The sequence below is a fragment of the Pteropus vampyrus genome, unplaced genomic scaffold, assembly GCF_000151845.1.
Source record: "Pteropus vampyrus isolate Shadow unplaced genomic scaffold, Pvam_2.0 Scaffold130, whole genome shotgun sequence".
NCBI lineage: Eukaryota > Metazoa > Chordata > Mammalia > Chiroptera > Pteropodidae > Pteropus > Pteropus vampyrus.
The window spans coordinates 1,971,576-1,987,677 of record NW_011888911.1 but is presented as its reverse complement, the minus strand read 5'-3'; the positions used below and the strand labels follow the sequence as shown (position 1 = coordinate 1,987,677).

At 49.7% G+C, this 16,102-nt stretch overlaps 1 protein-coding gene across 2 annotated transcripts in view; it reads left to right on the top strand.

Moving 5' to 3' along the window:
* DCPS (decapping enzyme, scavenger) overlaps positions 1–13,380 on the top strand; it is a 31,814-nt gene extending 18,434 nt beyond the window's left edge. Inside the window, exons 3-7 of one of the 2 annotated variants that reach the window (XM_011367085.2) lie at positions 885–1,030; positions 6,086–6,199; positions 10,694–10,804; positions 12,930–13,297; positions 13,333–13,380. In XM_011367085.2, the coding sequence (XP_011365387.1) occupies positions 885–1,030; positions 6,086–6,199; positions 10,694–10,804; positions 12,930–13,196 (638 nt within the window). In that variant the 3' untranslated portion in view covers positions 13,197–13,297; positions 13,333–13,380. The remainder of the gene's footprint in view (positions 1–884; positions 1,031–6,085; positions 6,200–10,693; positions 10,805–12,929; positions 13,298–13,332) is intronic. The other variant, XM_023534733.1, reaches the window with a different exon arrangement.
* Positions 13,381–16,102: the final 2,722 nt, after the last annotated feature.

The following is a 16,102-nucleotide window of genomic DNA, read 5'->3' as shown; positions in this document are numbered from 1 at the left end:
GAAAAACTACACAACTTCCTTTTGGTGAAAACAGTAGTTTTCAACTGTGGGCAGTTTTATCCCCCGGGGGACATTTGGCAATGTCTGGAGACAGTTTTGGTCATCACAACTGGATGGAGGGCTTTTAGCATCCTGGTAGAAACCTAAGATGCTGTTAAATTAAACATCCTGCAATGCACAGGACAGCCCCTACAATAAAGAATTATATAGGCCCAAATGCTGGTGGTATCAAAGTTGAGAAACTCTGGATTAAGAATAGCCAGCACTTTTACATATATTTACTATGTGTCGGGAGTTGTTCTAAGTTCTTCACAGGTATTAACTCGCTTAATCCTCCCAACTCTATGAAATAGGAGCTATTATCCTCAGGTGACAGATGGGGAAGTAGGGACATGGGAGGTTAAATAACTGGACAGGGGCCTGGGTCCTGAGGAAGGGACAGACAGAGCCAGCACTTGAACTTAGACAGTTGGGCTCCAGAGTCCTTGCCTTTAACCACTGCACTATTCTGTACTGCTTTGCATTAAGGGGACTACTTGCCTTTAAACCAGATTTTTAGCTTTGGGTCCAGAAACCCACATACCTAGAAATTTGATATGTGAGAAGAGTCAGAAACCTTTCATTCCTGTGCCTAGAAAATAGAGGGGGAAGGGCTATGGGTAGGTTGGTGAGTTTTCCAGATTCTAAGTGTGGCCCAGCTCATGAATTTAGTGGCATGAAGCACCTGGTGGGAATGGATCAACCTTTTGTTTGCTTTGTCAGGGAATCAGAGGTGGGGGCGGGGGGTGGGTTGTCTCTTTTCTGTGGTAGGGACCAGAGTGTGATGGGACTGTGCAGAGAGTGGGCCTAACTCCATAGTCCTGGGCTGTGTTGTATCATTGCAGATATAAAGACAACTGTGGTTTACCCGGCCACAGAGAAGCATCTGCAGAAGTACCTGCGCCAGGACCTCTGCCTGGTTCGAGAGACAGGAGGCGATTATAGGAACATCACCTTACCCTACTTGGAGTCCCAGAGCCTCAGCATCCAGGTGACTTGCCACTGCATCTTGGACTGGCCCAGAGGGGTCAGATATGGAGTGATATCCCCATGGCCAGTGTGTCTTAGGCGTTTGTCATGGTCTTACCTGGGGCCAACACTGTTCCACAGCACAAGCTGTGGAGTTATGTCAGAGAGCACAGTGGAGTAGGGACTTACTTTATGGAGCTTACTTCCTTGCAGGAGTCAGACAGCACACAGATATATAAGTGACCATATGAGATGTGAGGCCATGAGTGCTGTGAAGAAAAATAAGCAGGAAAGTGGCATAGAAAGTCCTGGGGTATAGTGGTCACTGTTTTACATAGGGCGGTCATTGATAAAGGAATTGAGCCTGGTCTCGGGCATGTCCCTGGGGCTCCCTGGGGATCTCAAAGCAGCCTTGTTCATTGGAAGAATCTGTGTCTACCCTATAATAGCCCTGATACAGTCTCAGAGTGGCTGTGCTCTCACCAGGGGTCTGTGAATGGGTAAGGACTGATGCCTGGTTAAGCCTGCTCCAGTCCAGACTTTTATTCCTGATTTTGCCTGCAGCAAACCAGCCTGCAGAAGTGGAGTCTTAGAGTAAAAGAACTTGCCCTTGCTTGTTTCATAGAAGGCAGGTCTCTCTTATCCCTGGGGACTTAGTACAGGCCTCCTCCCAAGGGCTATGTTCAGGAGTTGGCAGCATCTTCTGAGTGTCTTTAGCCAGTGGACCAGATGCAGGCCATTTAACCAAGTGATCCTGATTTCTCCTTGGGCCTAGGCTCAGCACCAACCAGAGCCTCTGCCCTGTGTAAACGCTCTGAGTTAAATATGACGAATGAGTTATTTTCTTGCTCACTCACTGGCTCTCACTGTCTCCATGTCTTTATCACTCACTCTAATTCTCTTTGAGTATTTTTCACTTACTTTCCCCAAAATTCAGGTTATGGTGTTGGAGGGTGTTCTAATAGGAGAAACTCATAGCCATTTCTCCCATGCACAGAAGAAGGGTGTAGGGGCACTGGAATAAATACACTCAGGGAGAGGAAGGAAAGGGAGGTTGGCAGGATGGGTGGGAGGCCCTGGTGCCCACAGCTGTCTTTCCCAGCCTATTAGCCATGGTCTCCCTGTGCAGTGTTTGTACAAGATTCCTCTGGCTCAAGTTGACTTTTTCTTTTTTTTTCTTTTCTTTCTTTTTTTTTAAAGTTCCAGTACTTGCTCTGTCTCTTAAGTGGAAAGGAGCTATGTCTTCATCTTCCTAGATAGCTTCTGCTGTCAAGATCTTAGAGGGAGCTCCTGGAATATATGTTCTGCTGCATTGGTTGCACATATATGAGATTCAAGAGAGGAAGACTTTAGCATAATCAGTGTGAGTCGTATGTGTACCTTATGCACTATTACACAGATCTCTTGGAAGATGATACAACAGCATTCTACTCTACCATCTTCTCTTTGCACAAGCATTTATATATTCTTTCTTGGCTATTTCTGAGAGGTTTACTAGCACTCAACGTAACTAGTAACAGTCATAAGATTTATTGAGCATCGACTATGTACCAGGCTCCATGCTAGGCTCTGGTGAGTCACCAAGGTAAACATTGGCAATACCCCATAGTCTTGTAGGAAGATAGACCGTGTAGTTTGACAACTGCATTATAACGAGTTAAGCACTTTGATGGTTTACGTATGAGATGCAGTGGTCACACAGAGGGAAAGTGATCAGCTCAGACATTGGGGAGCTTCACAGAGGAGGAGATCCTCCAGTTGGGTCTTAAGGGACAAATAGAAGTTTACCAGGTGGACAAGGCATATAAGGCATTCCAGGTGCAGGGACGAGCAAGTACAGAAGCACAGAGGGCTAGGGAGTTGGAGAGTCAGCAGGAGACAATAGGAGAAGGCAGGCAGGGGCCAGGTCAATTTGTCCAAGAGACCAGGAGTTCCCATACCTTGTTCATCCTTGGGATTGTCTGGTGAGATTTTAAAAAATACAGAGCCTGAGGTCTTACTGTTGAATCAGAATGCTCAGGGAGTTAAGCTGGGAAATCTGTATTTTAAAAAAGATGTCTGTTTCTAATGGTCATCAGATTTGAGAATGATTGCTATAGGCAATGGGGTCCCCTACACAGTTTTAAGCATGTGGGTAACATGAACAGATTTAAAGAATTAGTTGGAGTATGGTGAGAGTGTAAGCAGGAAGACTGTAAAACCCAGCATGGGTTTGAACTGAGGCAGATGGGAAGGCTTTAGTAGTGATTTAAGAGGTAGAGCTTAGGAACTGGTTGATGTGGAGAGGTGTGGGAAAAGCCTGGGACGGCTCCAGGTCTAGCCTGGGCACTGAGTAGACAGTAGGATCGTTAACTAGGACGGGGCGGAGGGGTGGGGACGTGGACAGTGGAGAGGGCTTATATGGAAGACAGCAAGTTCAGCTTGGGACTCGCTGAGCCCTCATTAGATGCCAGGAACTGTTCTAAGCATTTTATGTGCATCACCTCATCAAATCTTCACAACAGACTGTCAAAGATGGGATTCAAAGCCAGGCGGTCTGACTCCAACGTCAGTGCTCTTAGCCCACTACCCTATTCGGCTCCTCTAATTTGGTACTTGTAACTTCCAGTAAAAATGACCAGTAAAAAAGTGCAGTGAGATGTCTGATTCTAGAGCACGAGAGATCATCAGGCTAAAAATGCCAGTTGGTGAGTCATTGAGTCAAGGCTTCAGTGTCAGGCAAGTTTGGGTTTTCATTCTGCTGTCTCAGAGCAGTGTGATACTGTCCTTCACTTCTGAAACCCAGTTTCCTTGACTGGAAAATGCAACTCATGGCCTGGTGGAAACTGAGAGAGGTGCCGTGTATCACGTGCCTGCTGCTGTTTGCAGCACAGAAAAGGCACCAGAGTGGTAGCTACTGTTACGTACACACAAGTGTCAGTTCTAGGGAACAGGATGGGAAAGTGCAGAGCTGAGACACCTGGAGGTATGAGCAGGTAAAGGGTGGCCAGAGGGCAAGCAGGCAGGTAAGAAAAGAAACAGGAGGGAGGAGTTACCAGTATCACTTACTGCTAGGAGGCCATTCCAGATCCAATCTAGAAGCTGTCAGTGCCCACCCACAGGCCCATCATTGTCAGGTGGCTGAGTTTTCCAGGCTTGCTTTCAGATGGTGTCACTCCCCGTTACGTAACCCTCTAGGATTTGTGTGAATTTTGTTCCCTGGGTCCCCTCCCTTTCTCATCTGGGATTCTGGCCTGAGACTGACTTCATGTGGATTTAGGTCCCTCCTGCTCTCCCTAAGACTTTCCCAGTGTGGTCTGGAGCATGGGCTCTGGGACCAGGCTCTGGGTTGGAATTGTGTGAACTTCCTTGACCCTGTTTTTCCCTTACCTGCAAAACGGGGTGCTCACAGCCCCAGCTTCCTAGGATTGCTGTGAGGCACTAGAACAGGGCCTGGCACATAGTAAGATTGCACTCATCACACCACACCTGCCTGGTGCCACTTGCCACTCCAGCCTCGCACTTGCTTCTCTCTTGCCCTTCGATCAGCGCCATCTCCTTTGCTCTCATCCTCTCTCTTTTCCTTTCCCCAGTCCGGCTTGTAGCCTTTAGCACATTGCCCATTGCAATCATCCCAGGCACTGGCCAAACACTACCTCACGTTGGAGCTTTCCAAGCTCTGCCCTCTGTTTTTAGGGTACCCGCTATGAACTGGGTGCTTCCACATGCATTTGCTCACTTACAGTTCTCACCTCAACCCTAATATGTAGATATCATTAGTCTCATTTTACAAAAGGCTTAGAGAAATTAGGTCACTTACCCAGGGTGATAGCTAGTTAGGTGGGGGATGAACCCAGTCTTGTGGGAGCTGCTCAGCTGTGGGCAAATACAGGGCTCCGGGCGCCTGCTTGTGAGCTGGGCCCACCAGGGCTCTCCATATGGTCACCCCCCACCTCCTGCCTCTTTATTTTTGGGGTGCTGCGGGTCAGGTCTGGCTGGCTTTTTTCTCTGGTGGCACGTTCCAGTCAGGCAGGAAATGCTTCTCTGGGAGCTCTCAGCACGCTGGACTGGGCAGTGTTCTGGCCCAGGACTGCACAGTGAAGTCTGCTGGGGTTCTTGTAGGGGCTAAAATATATGTAATACTTTCCTCTGAGTTCTTTGAGCTGGGCTAGTAATCAAGTTAAAAAGACAGATTAACAGGAGAAAATCCAATTTTTATGCATGCGCATGGGCAATTCACAAGTTTGCAAAGGGCACTCAGAGTTTGAAGGAAGTGAAGAACTGAGGTCTGAGATCCATGGGTTCGAGCCTGTAGAACAGGGGCTTTATCTTAACCTCCCTGCAGGAGGCTTCTCCGGAGAGACCACCAGGACCTTAATTGTAAAGTGACATCTGCACAGTACCCAAGGATGGGGTCACTGAAGACTGTGATAGCAGCAAATCAAATGGTGTGAGGGAGGGCAGGAAGCCCTGGGTTGACAAGAAAGGTCTCTATGTGGCTTTCAGGTCAGCTTTGTCATACAGGGTCCATGTCAGCTGAGACTGCTGTGGCTCCAGATGGGCAGAGGTATTCATCCCACCACCATGAAAATCTTGGGGCAGGAATCCCACACATTTATTTCTGGAACTGAAGCCTTTGCCTGCCCTGGCATGGAGGCAGCTTCCTCTGTAGAGGAACTCCTAACCTGACTCTTTGCCATGGTCCTGAATAAAGTGGGACAGGGTCCACAGAGACAGCTTTCCCCTAGTCCTGTGGTCAGTGAAGGGGGTTCATGCAGACCAGGTCTGTGAGGCTGCAGCAGTGTGTGCCCACTTAGAACCCGGAAGAACCTGAAGAGCCAGCCCCATCTGCACAGTGGTGGACCCTGTAGGGATGGCTGGTGACCGAGTGTCAGCAATAGTTGGGGAGGAAAGATCTCTTCTGGACCCCTGAGAGCAGATGCTGGGAGACGGGACAGCCTGAGTTTAGATCCCCAGAGCTCAGTGGCTGGCCTTCCTGGAGGGATCAGGTTGCTTCCCTGATCAGGCCGCTCAGTCTGAGGCATCTCCCCAGGGGTGGTGACTGGATATGGACCCCTATTTCTCCCTTTCCTTCCAGTGGGTGTACAACATTCTCGACAAGAAGGCTGAAGCTGACCGGATTGTTTTCGAGAACCCAGATCCCTCTGATGGCTTTGTCCTCATTCCCGACCTCAAGTGGAACCAACAGCAGGTAAAAGATTTCTTGCTGGGGTTCTCGGAGTACCCTGCTCCATGTTGCTGGTTGGCCCTAATCCTGCCCTTCTCACGTTGCTCTCTAAGCAGATTATAATTAACCAACAAGGAGAGGTCTGAGCTCTGAGGTGAGAGTGCACACCTGTCATACACAAATGTTTACACTTAAATGGGTCAGTTTAAAGCCCTTCCTATCTCTCTTTCACCCCCCAGGGGAGGGGGAGGGGGAGAATGAGGTGATTTTGTGTAACCACATGGGCTATTCTTTAACCAGCCAAGTGGCTTGGGAGGCCACTGTCACTACCTGGAGCCCTGGGGCAGACCATTTGCATCTCTCCTTCCCTTTGGACACCAACAGATCCAGGCAGGCCCATGGTCTAAAGTACTGGTAGGCAGGAACCCTCGTGGCAGAGGAGGTCTCCTGACAGCCTCACCTCCACCTAGGCCTCTCAGCTTTGTTTCCTAGTCTCCTCCCCACCCCACTCCCACTTCTCACCTTTTAAAGAGCTGGTTTCCAAGGGAGCCACCTTCATTCACACTGTCTGGTTCTCTGTAACCTCTCTATCTCTCCACCTTCTTTCCTCCCATCCTTGCTCCCCTACACTGTCCCACCACCAGTCACAATGTACCATTGTCTGTGTGGGTAGGCTTTCATACCCGGACAGTAACAGAACAGTCAGAGCAGTATGTTGTTAGAGGAAGTGCTGTTCCCACTGCAGGCTGGAATTGGGCCAGACTCAGCTTGCAGCAGGTCAGGGGGCCAGGAGAAGGTTGAGGAAGCCAGATTGCAGGATTGCTGGGTAGGAAAGGGGGAGTAGATAAATGGCTGCCCCTCCTTTGACTAGAATCTTTGAGTAATTCAAGCTCAGGTTTCCATTCTGTGTTTGGGTGGAAACTTCTGGTTTCTGTGTTTCTCACACAGTTGCAAGACTCTCACAAAAAGATGTCATTTGGAGTCTGGGCCCTGTCCACCTCTCTATGGGTGCCTTCCCTCTTGCCTTCTCAGCTGTGGCCTGCACATTAGGCCTTTGGGTTTTAACCGAGCTCACCTGCAGTTTGCTTGGTTGTGATTTGGTGATTTCTAGACCTCCCACGGTACTCTTTCGCTGCCAAAAAAGAAGGGCTGGGAGCCTGTGGTTGGGGTAAAGGGCTAGCATTTTAGCTCAGAGGCACACAGAATAGTGAGTGCCAACTGTCTCTTATAGGAGGCTTGTGGGAATTCCTGAACATGGCTCCAGGTGTGGTAGGGAGTTTCCAGAAGTTGGAACACTGTGATGATTTCTTAGATCCAGGTAAGATCTAAGAAGATGGCTCTCCACATGTGGGTTGTTGTAGTGGAGAGAGGCTGAGAAAATACCTATAGCTTATTCCTGCCTCAACCTCCACAGGTGAAGCCAGGACTCGCTCCGGAGATGTTGGGGGAGCTGGGAGCTGGGACAAGGCCATACAAATACTGGTGGTAGCTCTAGGCAATGCCTTTGTGTAGCTCTGTAAACCCCATCTGTCCCCTTGGCAGCCCTGCGCCGAGAGGTCCTGGATTACACACTGGGTCACGGGAGGTAGGGGTAGGGTAGAAGGAACTTCTGACTCACAGGATCCTTGAACACTGAAGAGCTTGTGATTTGCAGGGGAATGGTCTGAGAGCTATGCAGGGACAACAAAAGATAGATTTGTGTATCTCCATTCAAGAAGTCCCAAACACTTAAGTCCATAGCACAGAGAACGGAAATCATTGTCCTTCTGACCTGGTGCTGGCAGGCATCCTGCCAATGGAACTGCTCTCTCTCTGTTCCATTTAAGACAGAAAAGGCTTCAGGAAAGGCCCTGGCCTCTCAGCCACATGGCTGGACTCGTGCTCAGGGGTTGTGAATGGGCAAGCTTAAATGTCAGACTTTCCTTGATGGCGATATAGGTGCCATCGTACTTAACGTTTGCTTAATTAGCACTTGTCTCTTGGTAGTGCCATATGTCACTGTCTCAAATCCCTGACCTGTGAAGAACACTAAAATCAACACCTCCTGAGAATTAGGCAGTCTGTCCAGCAGGAAGACAGGCCAGGCTGGACTTCTGGTTTTTGTCCTTGCACCAGGGGAGAGTGAAGGAGAGAGGTGTGCTGGTATTTTCTTTGAGGAGTCTTTCTAGTCACCTGGAATCTCCACCTACTGCCAATTCTCCCAGAAGGCTTTACATATATTTATGTAGCCCTCCAACTGATGGCTTGGGATTAGAGAGACTCTTTGTCCATATGTCCATCCAGCCATACATCCATCCCTTCCGCAAGTATTTATCAAGTCCCTAATGTTTGCTAGATGCTTTGCCTTCCTGAAGATTATAACATCCCTTTCTTGGTTCTCTTAAGAGATAACCTTTATCTTTTATTAGCTTATTTTTTTGTAAGTCTGATTAATATATGCATATGGTAAAAATGCAAATAGTATAAAGAGTGTGCAGTGAAAGTTAACTTTCCTCACCCCATATTGCTCCATTTCACTTCCCCAGAAGAGGTTATTTTTTGTCTCTCCTTCCAGAGATAGTTTTTGTGTATTGTATATATAAGCATATATGTTTGTGTTTATATGGACACACGTTCACTTTCAGTTCATATGATTTAGGTTCTTTGGTCTTAGGCTCTCAGGCCAGGAAACTCTCTCCTTGAGTCACTCCAGAGATGGCTCTCCAAAGCTCCAGCCATTCCATCTTGGCCCTTGCCAGGAAGCTGTTACTTTGATTTCACTGTCCTGCCTTGTAAAAAGAGATTGACGGTGTCTTCTCCCACAGCGATTGATGGGCCACCTTCTGGGGGTACAATCTGAGACCCTCGCTAGGCCTTTGTCTAACTTTTTTCAGATCATTTCTCTTGGCCAGGGGCCCTTTGGCTCTCTGCAGAAAATCTGGGGTAATGTGTGATACCAAAGAATGGATTTCTTTTCCCTCCTTCACCTAGCCCGTGAGCTGACACACTCAGCACCAGGCTTCATGCCTCATTCCATGCCAGTGGAGCAGAGAGGTGTGATTTAATGTCATGTTTGAGATTTGTCAACAGACGTTATCTAAAACAAATGCTACCAGGATTTGGGATTCCTGTGAAAGTGGCACATGGAAAAGCTGAAGACACCCACAGGCACACACATACACACCTCAGGTTTGAACAGTTTTGTTTCCTGGCTTCTCTTCGGGCCCCTAGCTAGTGAGAGAGTAAATGTCCTAGACACGTGTCATGAGAAAGGAGAGCACAGAAGGGACTTGTGGGTACAACTGAGGCCTGGATACGCACAGCTTTGTCATCTGCCAGGACGTTCCCAGTGGGCTCATCTGTATCAGGTCTGGGGCAGAGAGCCCAGATCCTTGGAGCTCTGGCAGAGAAGAGTGTTAGTGTCTAGAAGAGACTGTGTTGCCATGAAGAGGCATAGCTGGACATCAGGTACCACGTGGAAAATCTCATTCTCACTTTTTAAATCGGAGTCCTTGGGGATTTGGTTGGGTGACTCACGGTCCCCAAATTATCTCCTTGGGGAATCAAGCAGCTCAGACTGCAGGGTTGGATGTCTTCCCACACCATGAAGCCCTGGTGTCTGGGGCCTGCCTCGCACATGGACGTGATAAGTAGCCAAAGCCAGAGTTTCTATGAGCAGGGGTGGGGGGGGCGGTCACGGATATCTGGGTCAGATTAAGAGTTCATTTGCTGCCTGGCATGTGATCTTGTTGATTTTGGTTCTTTGCACTGTTGTGATCTCCAAGTTTTCAGCCAGGCATTATTTTCAGTAAGGACAACGGGAATGGCCACCTGTGAGCCCTAGGAGATAGGGGAAGAGAGAAAAAGTTTAAGGCTCTGGTGGTGCTTATTACTGGGCTGGCCCCAGGCTTCTTTTCCACCTTTCACATCCCTCAACACTCCTTCACATGCCTTTGACTCCAGATAAATCAGGTTACTTGCCTTTGCCTTTACATGCCCTATACCTTCCTGCCTCTGAGACTTAGCTTTCATCGTTCCCTCTATCTGAATGCCCTTTTTTAAAATCTACTTCTTCAAGACCCAGATCCCCTTACTTTTCTTCTAGGAAATGTCTCTGGAAGATCCTAGCCAGTCTTTCCTTCTTTCTCTTGTACTTTTATCACTTCGTGTCTTATAGTAGTTACTTGTGTACATGCCGTTAGAGCATAAACTCTTGGAGGGAAAGTTGTCCTTGACACTTTCTTGAACCTCTTCCTGTCCCCCCACCAACCCTGAGTATGTAAATACTCCTTTATGATATTCTTTAGCAGGGGGAATAAACAGAAGTTCAGTTCCTTAGACTGTCCCATTCACTCTGGGCATGTGGATGCGCTCATTGTCTGGAGATTGGTCCTGTCTTAGGGTTGCTGGGTTGGCTGTGGCCGACACTGTAGGCCTGGGGTCTAGGTGCTTCCTGGCCTCCATGGGGAGTTCCAGGATTAGCAGCGTCCCCTAACTCTGTCTCCTGCCGAGCCTGGTTTACTTTTGGTCTCTGCGCAGCTCGATGACCTGTACCTGATCGCCATCTGCCATCGCCGGGGCATCAGGTCTCTCCGGGACCTTACTGCAGAGCACCTGCCACTGCTCAGGAACATCCTCTGTGAGGGGCAGGTGAGTTGCCCTGGACGAGTCACACCAAAGCCCAGAGGAATTTACACTTCCATTCCAGTGTGTTCTCTGCATCACTCTCCTCTTTTCCTGGAAGGCTGTCTGTGAAAGGGGCTTCTCTCTGGATGCCAGTGCGGGTCCACACACAGGTTCTTTAGATGGATTCATAAGACCCTGTCACCAGGTTCTGCCCAGCCCTCCAGCTCTACTTTCAGCCACCTTTCCTCACCCATACTCTCCCTTTGGCCCCATGTCGCAGGTCCCATTTGGGATGCCTTCCCACCCCAGGATTGCCTGCCTTGCTTGGTGACAGTGGCATTGTGCCAGACTTTTTTTAGGGTAGCTGGGTCCACGGCTCTGATGTCTGTAGGCACAAACCTCTTCATCTAGCCTGAGGGCAGTGACTGCATTCTGTAGCACCCGGCATTCAGGGATACTGTCTTCTGGGATGTTTATTGAATTGAATGAAATTATAGGGTGCTAAAAGGAGCCTTGGAGCAAGGGGAGATGGTGGAAGAGAGTCGAGTTTTGGTTTGTGGTCCTGGTTCTGACATTTTTTTTCCCCTCTTTAATTCCCCCCATACCCCCACTTCCACCCCTGACCTACAGATGTTGCTGTTTCCCCTTAAGAACTGGATCTCTGAAGGCGGGGCGGCTCCTCCCACACGGTCGCAGCATGCACCTGGGGCCTGGGGCCTGGCGCCCTGGGATATGTTCTGTGGTTCCACCTGGGGTGCGAACCCAGGACCTTCTGCATGTAAAGCAGATGTGCTAACCACTACATTATGGAGCCACCCCCCTGGGTTCTGACATTTTGACATCAGTCAGCTGGCTGACTTTGGGCAGGTCACTTCACCTCTCTAGGCCTCGACATCAGGTTAGGATCCTACTGAATCTACCATTCTGTGGGATTGTTCTCAGCCTTTTTTTCCACTCTGAAACATTTGAAGATGCCCCCACCCCCCACATCCGGGCCCAGCAGTCACAGATGCCCAGCCAGGAGAGGCTCACCCTTTTCAACAAGAGCTGCTCAAAGGCTTGGATGCACTTGGAGGAAGGGCTCCACCTGGGTCAGCTGTCTGTTAGCCTCCGGTCCCCAGCTCCCCTTCACTGCCCTATCTACTGCCCTATTCACTGCGCTTTCCACTGCGCTATCTTTCCGCTGGCCCATGTCAGTGTCTCTCTGGCCACCTTTCTCTGTAGGAGTGACTTGTTTCTCCTGAAACAGCCTCTGGGTGGGTGGCAGAGAGTGGTGTCTTTCTTTTGGGAAGATGCTGAGCCAACACTTTCACTTGCCCTGACAGCTCTGGTGTCCTTGCCCTCCTTATCCCAGGAAGCCCTTTGGATGCTCTGGCCCTGGTCTCACCCTGCTACAGAGATCCCTGGGGTGAGCTCCAAACAGAATACAGCTCTGTGGTGTATTCCAAGCCCACGCAGGGCCTGGTCTGTTTCTCTTCATCTCTGACCTCCTGAGGGATTTGCCCACAATGGAAACCAGAGTCTCCTGTGAACTCCAAGCCTTAGAGTCTCTGGAAGAGGGCTTTGATAGAAAGCCCCTACCCCTGAGAAAAGATGGGGTTGGGCCAAGGGAGTGGGAGCCTGGGCCAAAGTCAGTACTTTCTTCTCTCAGCAAGGGTCCAGCACTGTCCTTTCTTTTTCACCAAGACCCTACCTCAGCCCATCCCTATCCCCACTGTTTCCAGGCTCCACTGTTTCCATGCCAAGAGGGAGAACAGGCTTCCTCCCACCCACTTAAGGCTTTAAGTGTTTACAAATCATCCCCAGTCTGGGTCTGTTGGGCCTGTCCTTAGGCACTGGGACTGCCTAGATTCCCAGCAGCAACTGTCTGAGGAAGCAAATGTTTTATCTAGACTGGCATTGAGAACCCTGATCCAGGCCACTATCCCCTTCATTTGGGAGAAAGAGCCTCAACTCTGCTGCTGTCACCTGTTTTTGTTAATTCCCTAGAAAGGAAGACAGGGACCTAAAGCACACTGTGGGCAGAGTGCCGTTTGGAGGGTTTTGTTAGGTGTCCAAAGGCTAGTCTGAGGTCAGGATAGGAGGAAGGTCTGGTGCTGGATCGTGGGCAGCACAGTGACCCCTTTCCTGCCACACCCTTTCTCACCAGGAAGCCATCCTGCAGCGCTACCAGGTGAAAGCGGATCGCCTCCGTGTGTACCTGCACTACCTGCCGTCCTACTACCACCTGCATGTGCACTTCACCGCCCTGGGCTTTGAAGCTCCTGGCTCGGGGGTGGAGAGGGCTCACCTGTTGGCAGAGGTAATTGAGAACCTGGAGTGTAATCCAGAGCACTACCAGCAGCGCACCCTTACCTTTGCCCTCAGGGCGGATGACACCCTGCTCAAGCTCTTGCAGGAAGCCCAGAAAAACTGAGTCTGCCCCGGGTTGTCAGAAGAAGAACACAGATATGGGTGACTGAAGGGGGGGGGAGGGGGCGCGATTTTTAGCACCAGTGAATTTTTTAAAAATATGTTATTTGGCTTATTCCAGTGAATTTTTTAAAAATATGTTATTTGGCTTATTCCTAGTATGTGAATAAAGTATTGGTATCATTCGATGTGGACTGATGTCACAGCCTGGGGAAGCAGGAGCTGAGGGATGTGGCGTGGGCAGAACCCTGGGGAAGATCTTGAAAAGGGACCACAGTACGGGGGAGGGGGGCAGAGGTGGCTTCAGGCCTTTTTCAAGTCCTGCTCACCCGTCCTTGCTGATTTCTGTGTCCCGAATCTGGCTCTGTGTCCCGAATCTGGCTCTGTCTCTTCCCGTTTTCCCCCTCTGATTCTGCTGCCACATTGCTCTTCCTCCTTCCTAACAGTTTTCTAGGTCTGTATGTCTAGGAGTGCCCTCAAAAAACCAAACATGAAGACTTTCTGGAAATAATCTATAGCAGTTTTTCATGGCACTTCCTCTTTCCATTCCCAGCATTGAGGTCACCCCTGCTGGGGTGAATCAACCCTGCTGATAAACTTGTTGACAAGGATGAAGGATTGCCGCTTGGAAGTGGGACGGTTTTAATACGAATCGGGTGATGCAAGCTTAAAAAGCCGCCTTTGCCTTTGTTATTTGGTCAGTGAGTCCCTGGCCTTGAGTTTATTAACTAGGCAGGAAGACAAAACAAACTCACATAGAGCAGCCAGAAGATCAAGTACAAAAACAGTATTGGCAAGGGCAAATGATATGGGCGTGGTGGAGTACAGAAACTCTGAAGGGCTTGGCTCCAAGTGTGACCAGTTTCATAGTCCCTTGTTCGTAGAATCTTGAGGCCAGGGAGGGACTTTAGAAGGGGCTACAGACTGATGGCCCATAGGGAGCCATCAGGGGCTTATCTGGGAAGGATGACGTCTGCCACTGCTCCAGCAGATCACAGACACGGTCATGTACACTGAAGGCACACAAACACATAAGGTAGTCTTTCTAGCACAGAGGACAGATATATCACAGTGCCAAAGGAGCTGGTATGTGCTAGTTAGTCAAAGTGGTGCTGACGGATACTGGGTCTTGCTCAGGAAGCTCAGAGGAGGCAAGATATAGGGTTCTGCTAAGTGATATGAGAGAAGCGTTAGGCAGAGGAGAGGGTGGCTCTTATTCTGTGTCCCCTAGACTGAGAACCAGGAGACCTGGATTCAGAGCTGAGCTCCATTCATTCATTTGTCAAATGTTTATTGAACTTGTACTATAAGCAAGGCGCTGCCCTAGATATTGGTGAATGGTCAGAAGTCTCTTCCTGGAGCTGACATTTACCCACATTAGATGAGACCTAAGGTGTTCTGAGCCTACGGCTTTGTAAGAGGGAGCGGGGATGAAGATGCATGATGCAAATCTGTGTGTAAGTGTCAAGGGTGCTCTATGAGGAAACTTTTGGGCAAACTGAGAGGAGCCAAGGAACAATAGCAGTCAAGCCTCCAACTGCTCCCTTCCTTCTCTGAGCAAGCCAGGAAGAAAGTGGGCCAGGAACTCTCATCAGGGGTCTTATCTGGCTTCACACACAGGTTGCACACTTGGAAAAGACTTAATAGGCAACGCATCCTGAACCAGAAGGAAGACAGCGAGAGCCTCCCAGGGGATGGGCCTCCATCTGCCTGGAACTGTGCCCTGGGAAGGCATTCCCTGCCTCTCCACACTTGACTTCCTAGCCTGATCTGTCCCATCTCTTCTTCCTCACAGGGCTATTCAGCCATCCACCAAATTTCTATCAGCAGTCTTAAATGGGCTGACACTAGAAGGTGATGATGAGAACAGGAAGGCCCATAGTAGCCTCCAGCAGCACAGTTCAGGGGGCGGGAGAGCCTAGGAGGAGATAGTACGTAAGGGCTATTCTAGAGGGAGGCCTGGCTTTGCCCCTCTGTCGGGAGGTAGAGATGGTGCTTATGCATCAGGGCCAACTCTGCTTTCAGGCCCAGTTCTCCCCCAGTGCCTGCAATGGGAGTAACCAAGACCTAGGGAGGGAACAGACCTGCAAGGCAGAAAGTGCTCTAGACAAGCCTCCTGCTCCCAGAGACCCTAGCTGTGGCCAGTGCCCACAAGAATATTTGCTTTTACTCCATTAAACAGCTGTTCAGATGCGTGGTGGGCCATGGAATGGATCCTGCTGACTCTCCTCTTAACATATAGCTACTTGCCTTTGTCACCACCTGAAACAGTTCCCTTGCTGCAACACCATCTTACCTGAATCCTGAGACCCTTGAAGACCTACCAGGAAGAACTGGCTGAACCAAGAGGCCAGTTGCCTTGTTATGCCTCCTCTGAACTCGTAGGGAGCCTAGAGCAGGTCTCCTCTCTTTCTGACCACACATTCCATTACCCAGTCTTTTCTAGAGAGTCTCTTCCCCAGGGCCACAGGTGTCCAAGAGCAGCTCCCCCCATCCGAGGCACTGTAGGCCTGGAGAAGGTGGCAGCAACTGGGCCATCACCTGAGGGCTTTCACCTATGAGTAAAGGAGCTTGACTCTGAATCCAAATCTCCTGGTTCTCAGTCCAAGGAATGCAGAATAAGAGCCACTCCTTTGCCTTATGCTTCCCTCTGTGACACTCAGTAGAACCCAACATCCCACCTTCCCCGAGAGCTTCCCGAGCAAGACCCAGTATGCCGGAGCCCTACCTTGATAAACTAGCACATGCCCCTCTTTGGCAGCATGATACATCTGTCCTCTGTGCTGGAAACAGTGCCTTATGTGTTTAATTGCGTGCCTTTGATATGCGTGCCTGTGTCCCTGCTCTGCTGGAGCAGTGGTTGATGTCACTCTTCCTAGATAAATCCTGGACGGCTCCATAACTGGCTTT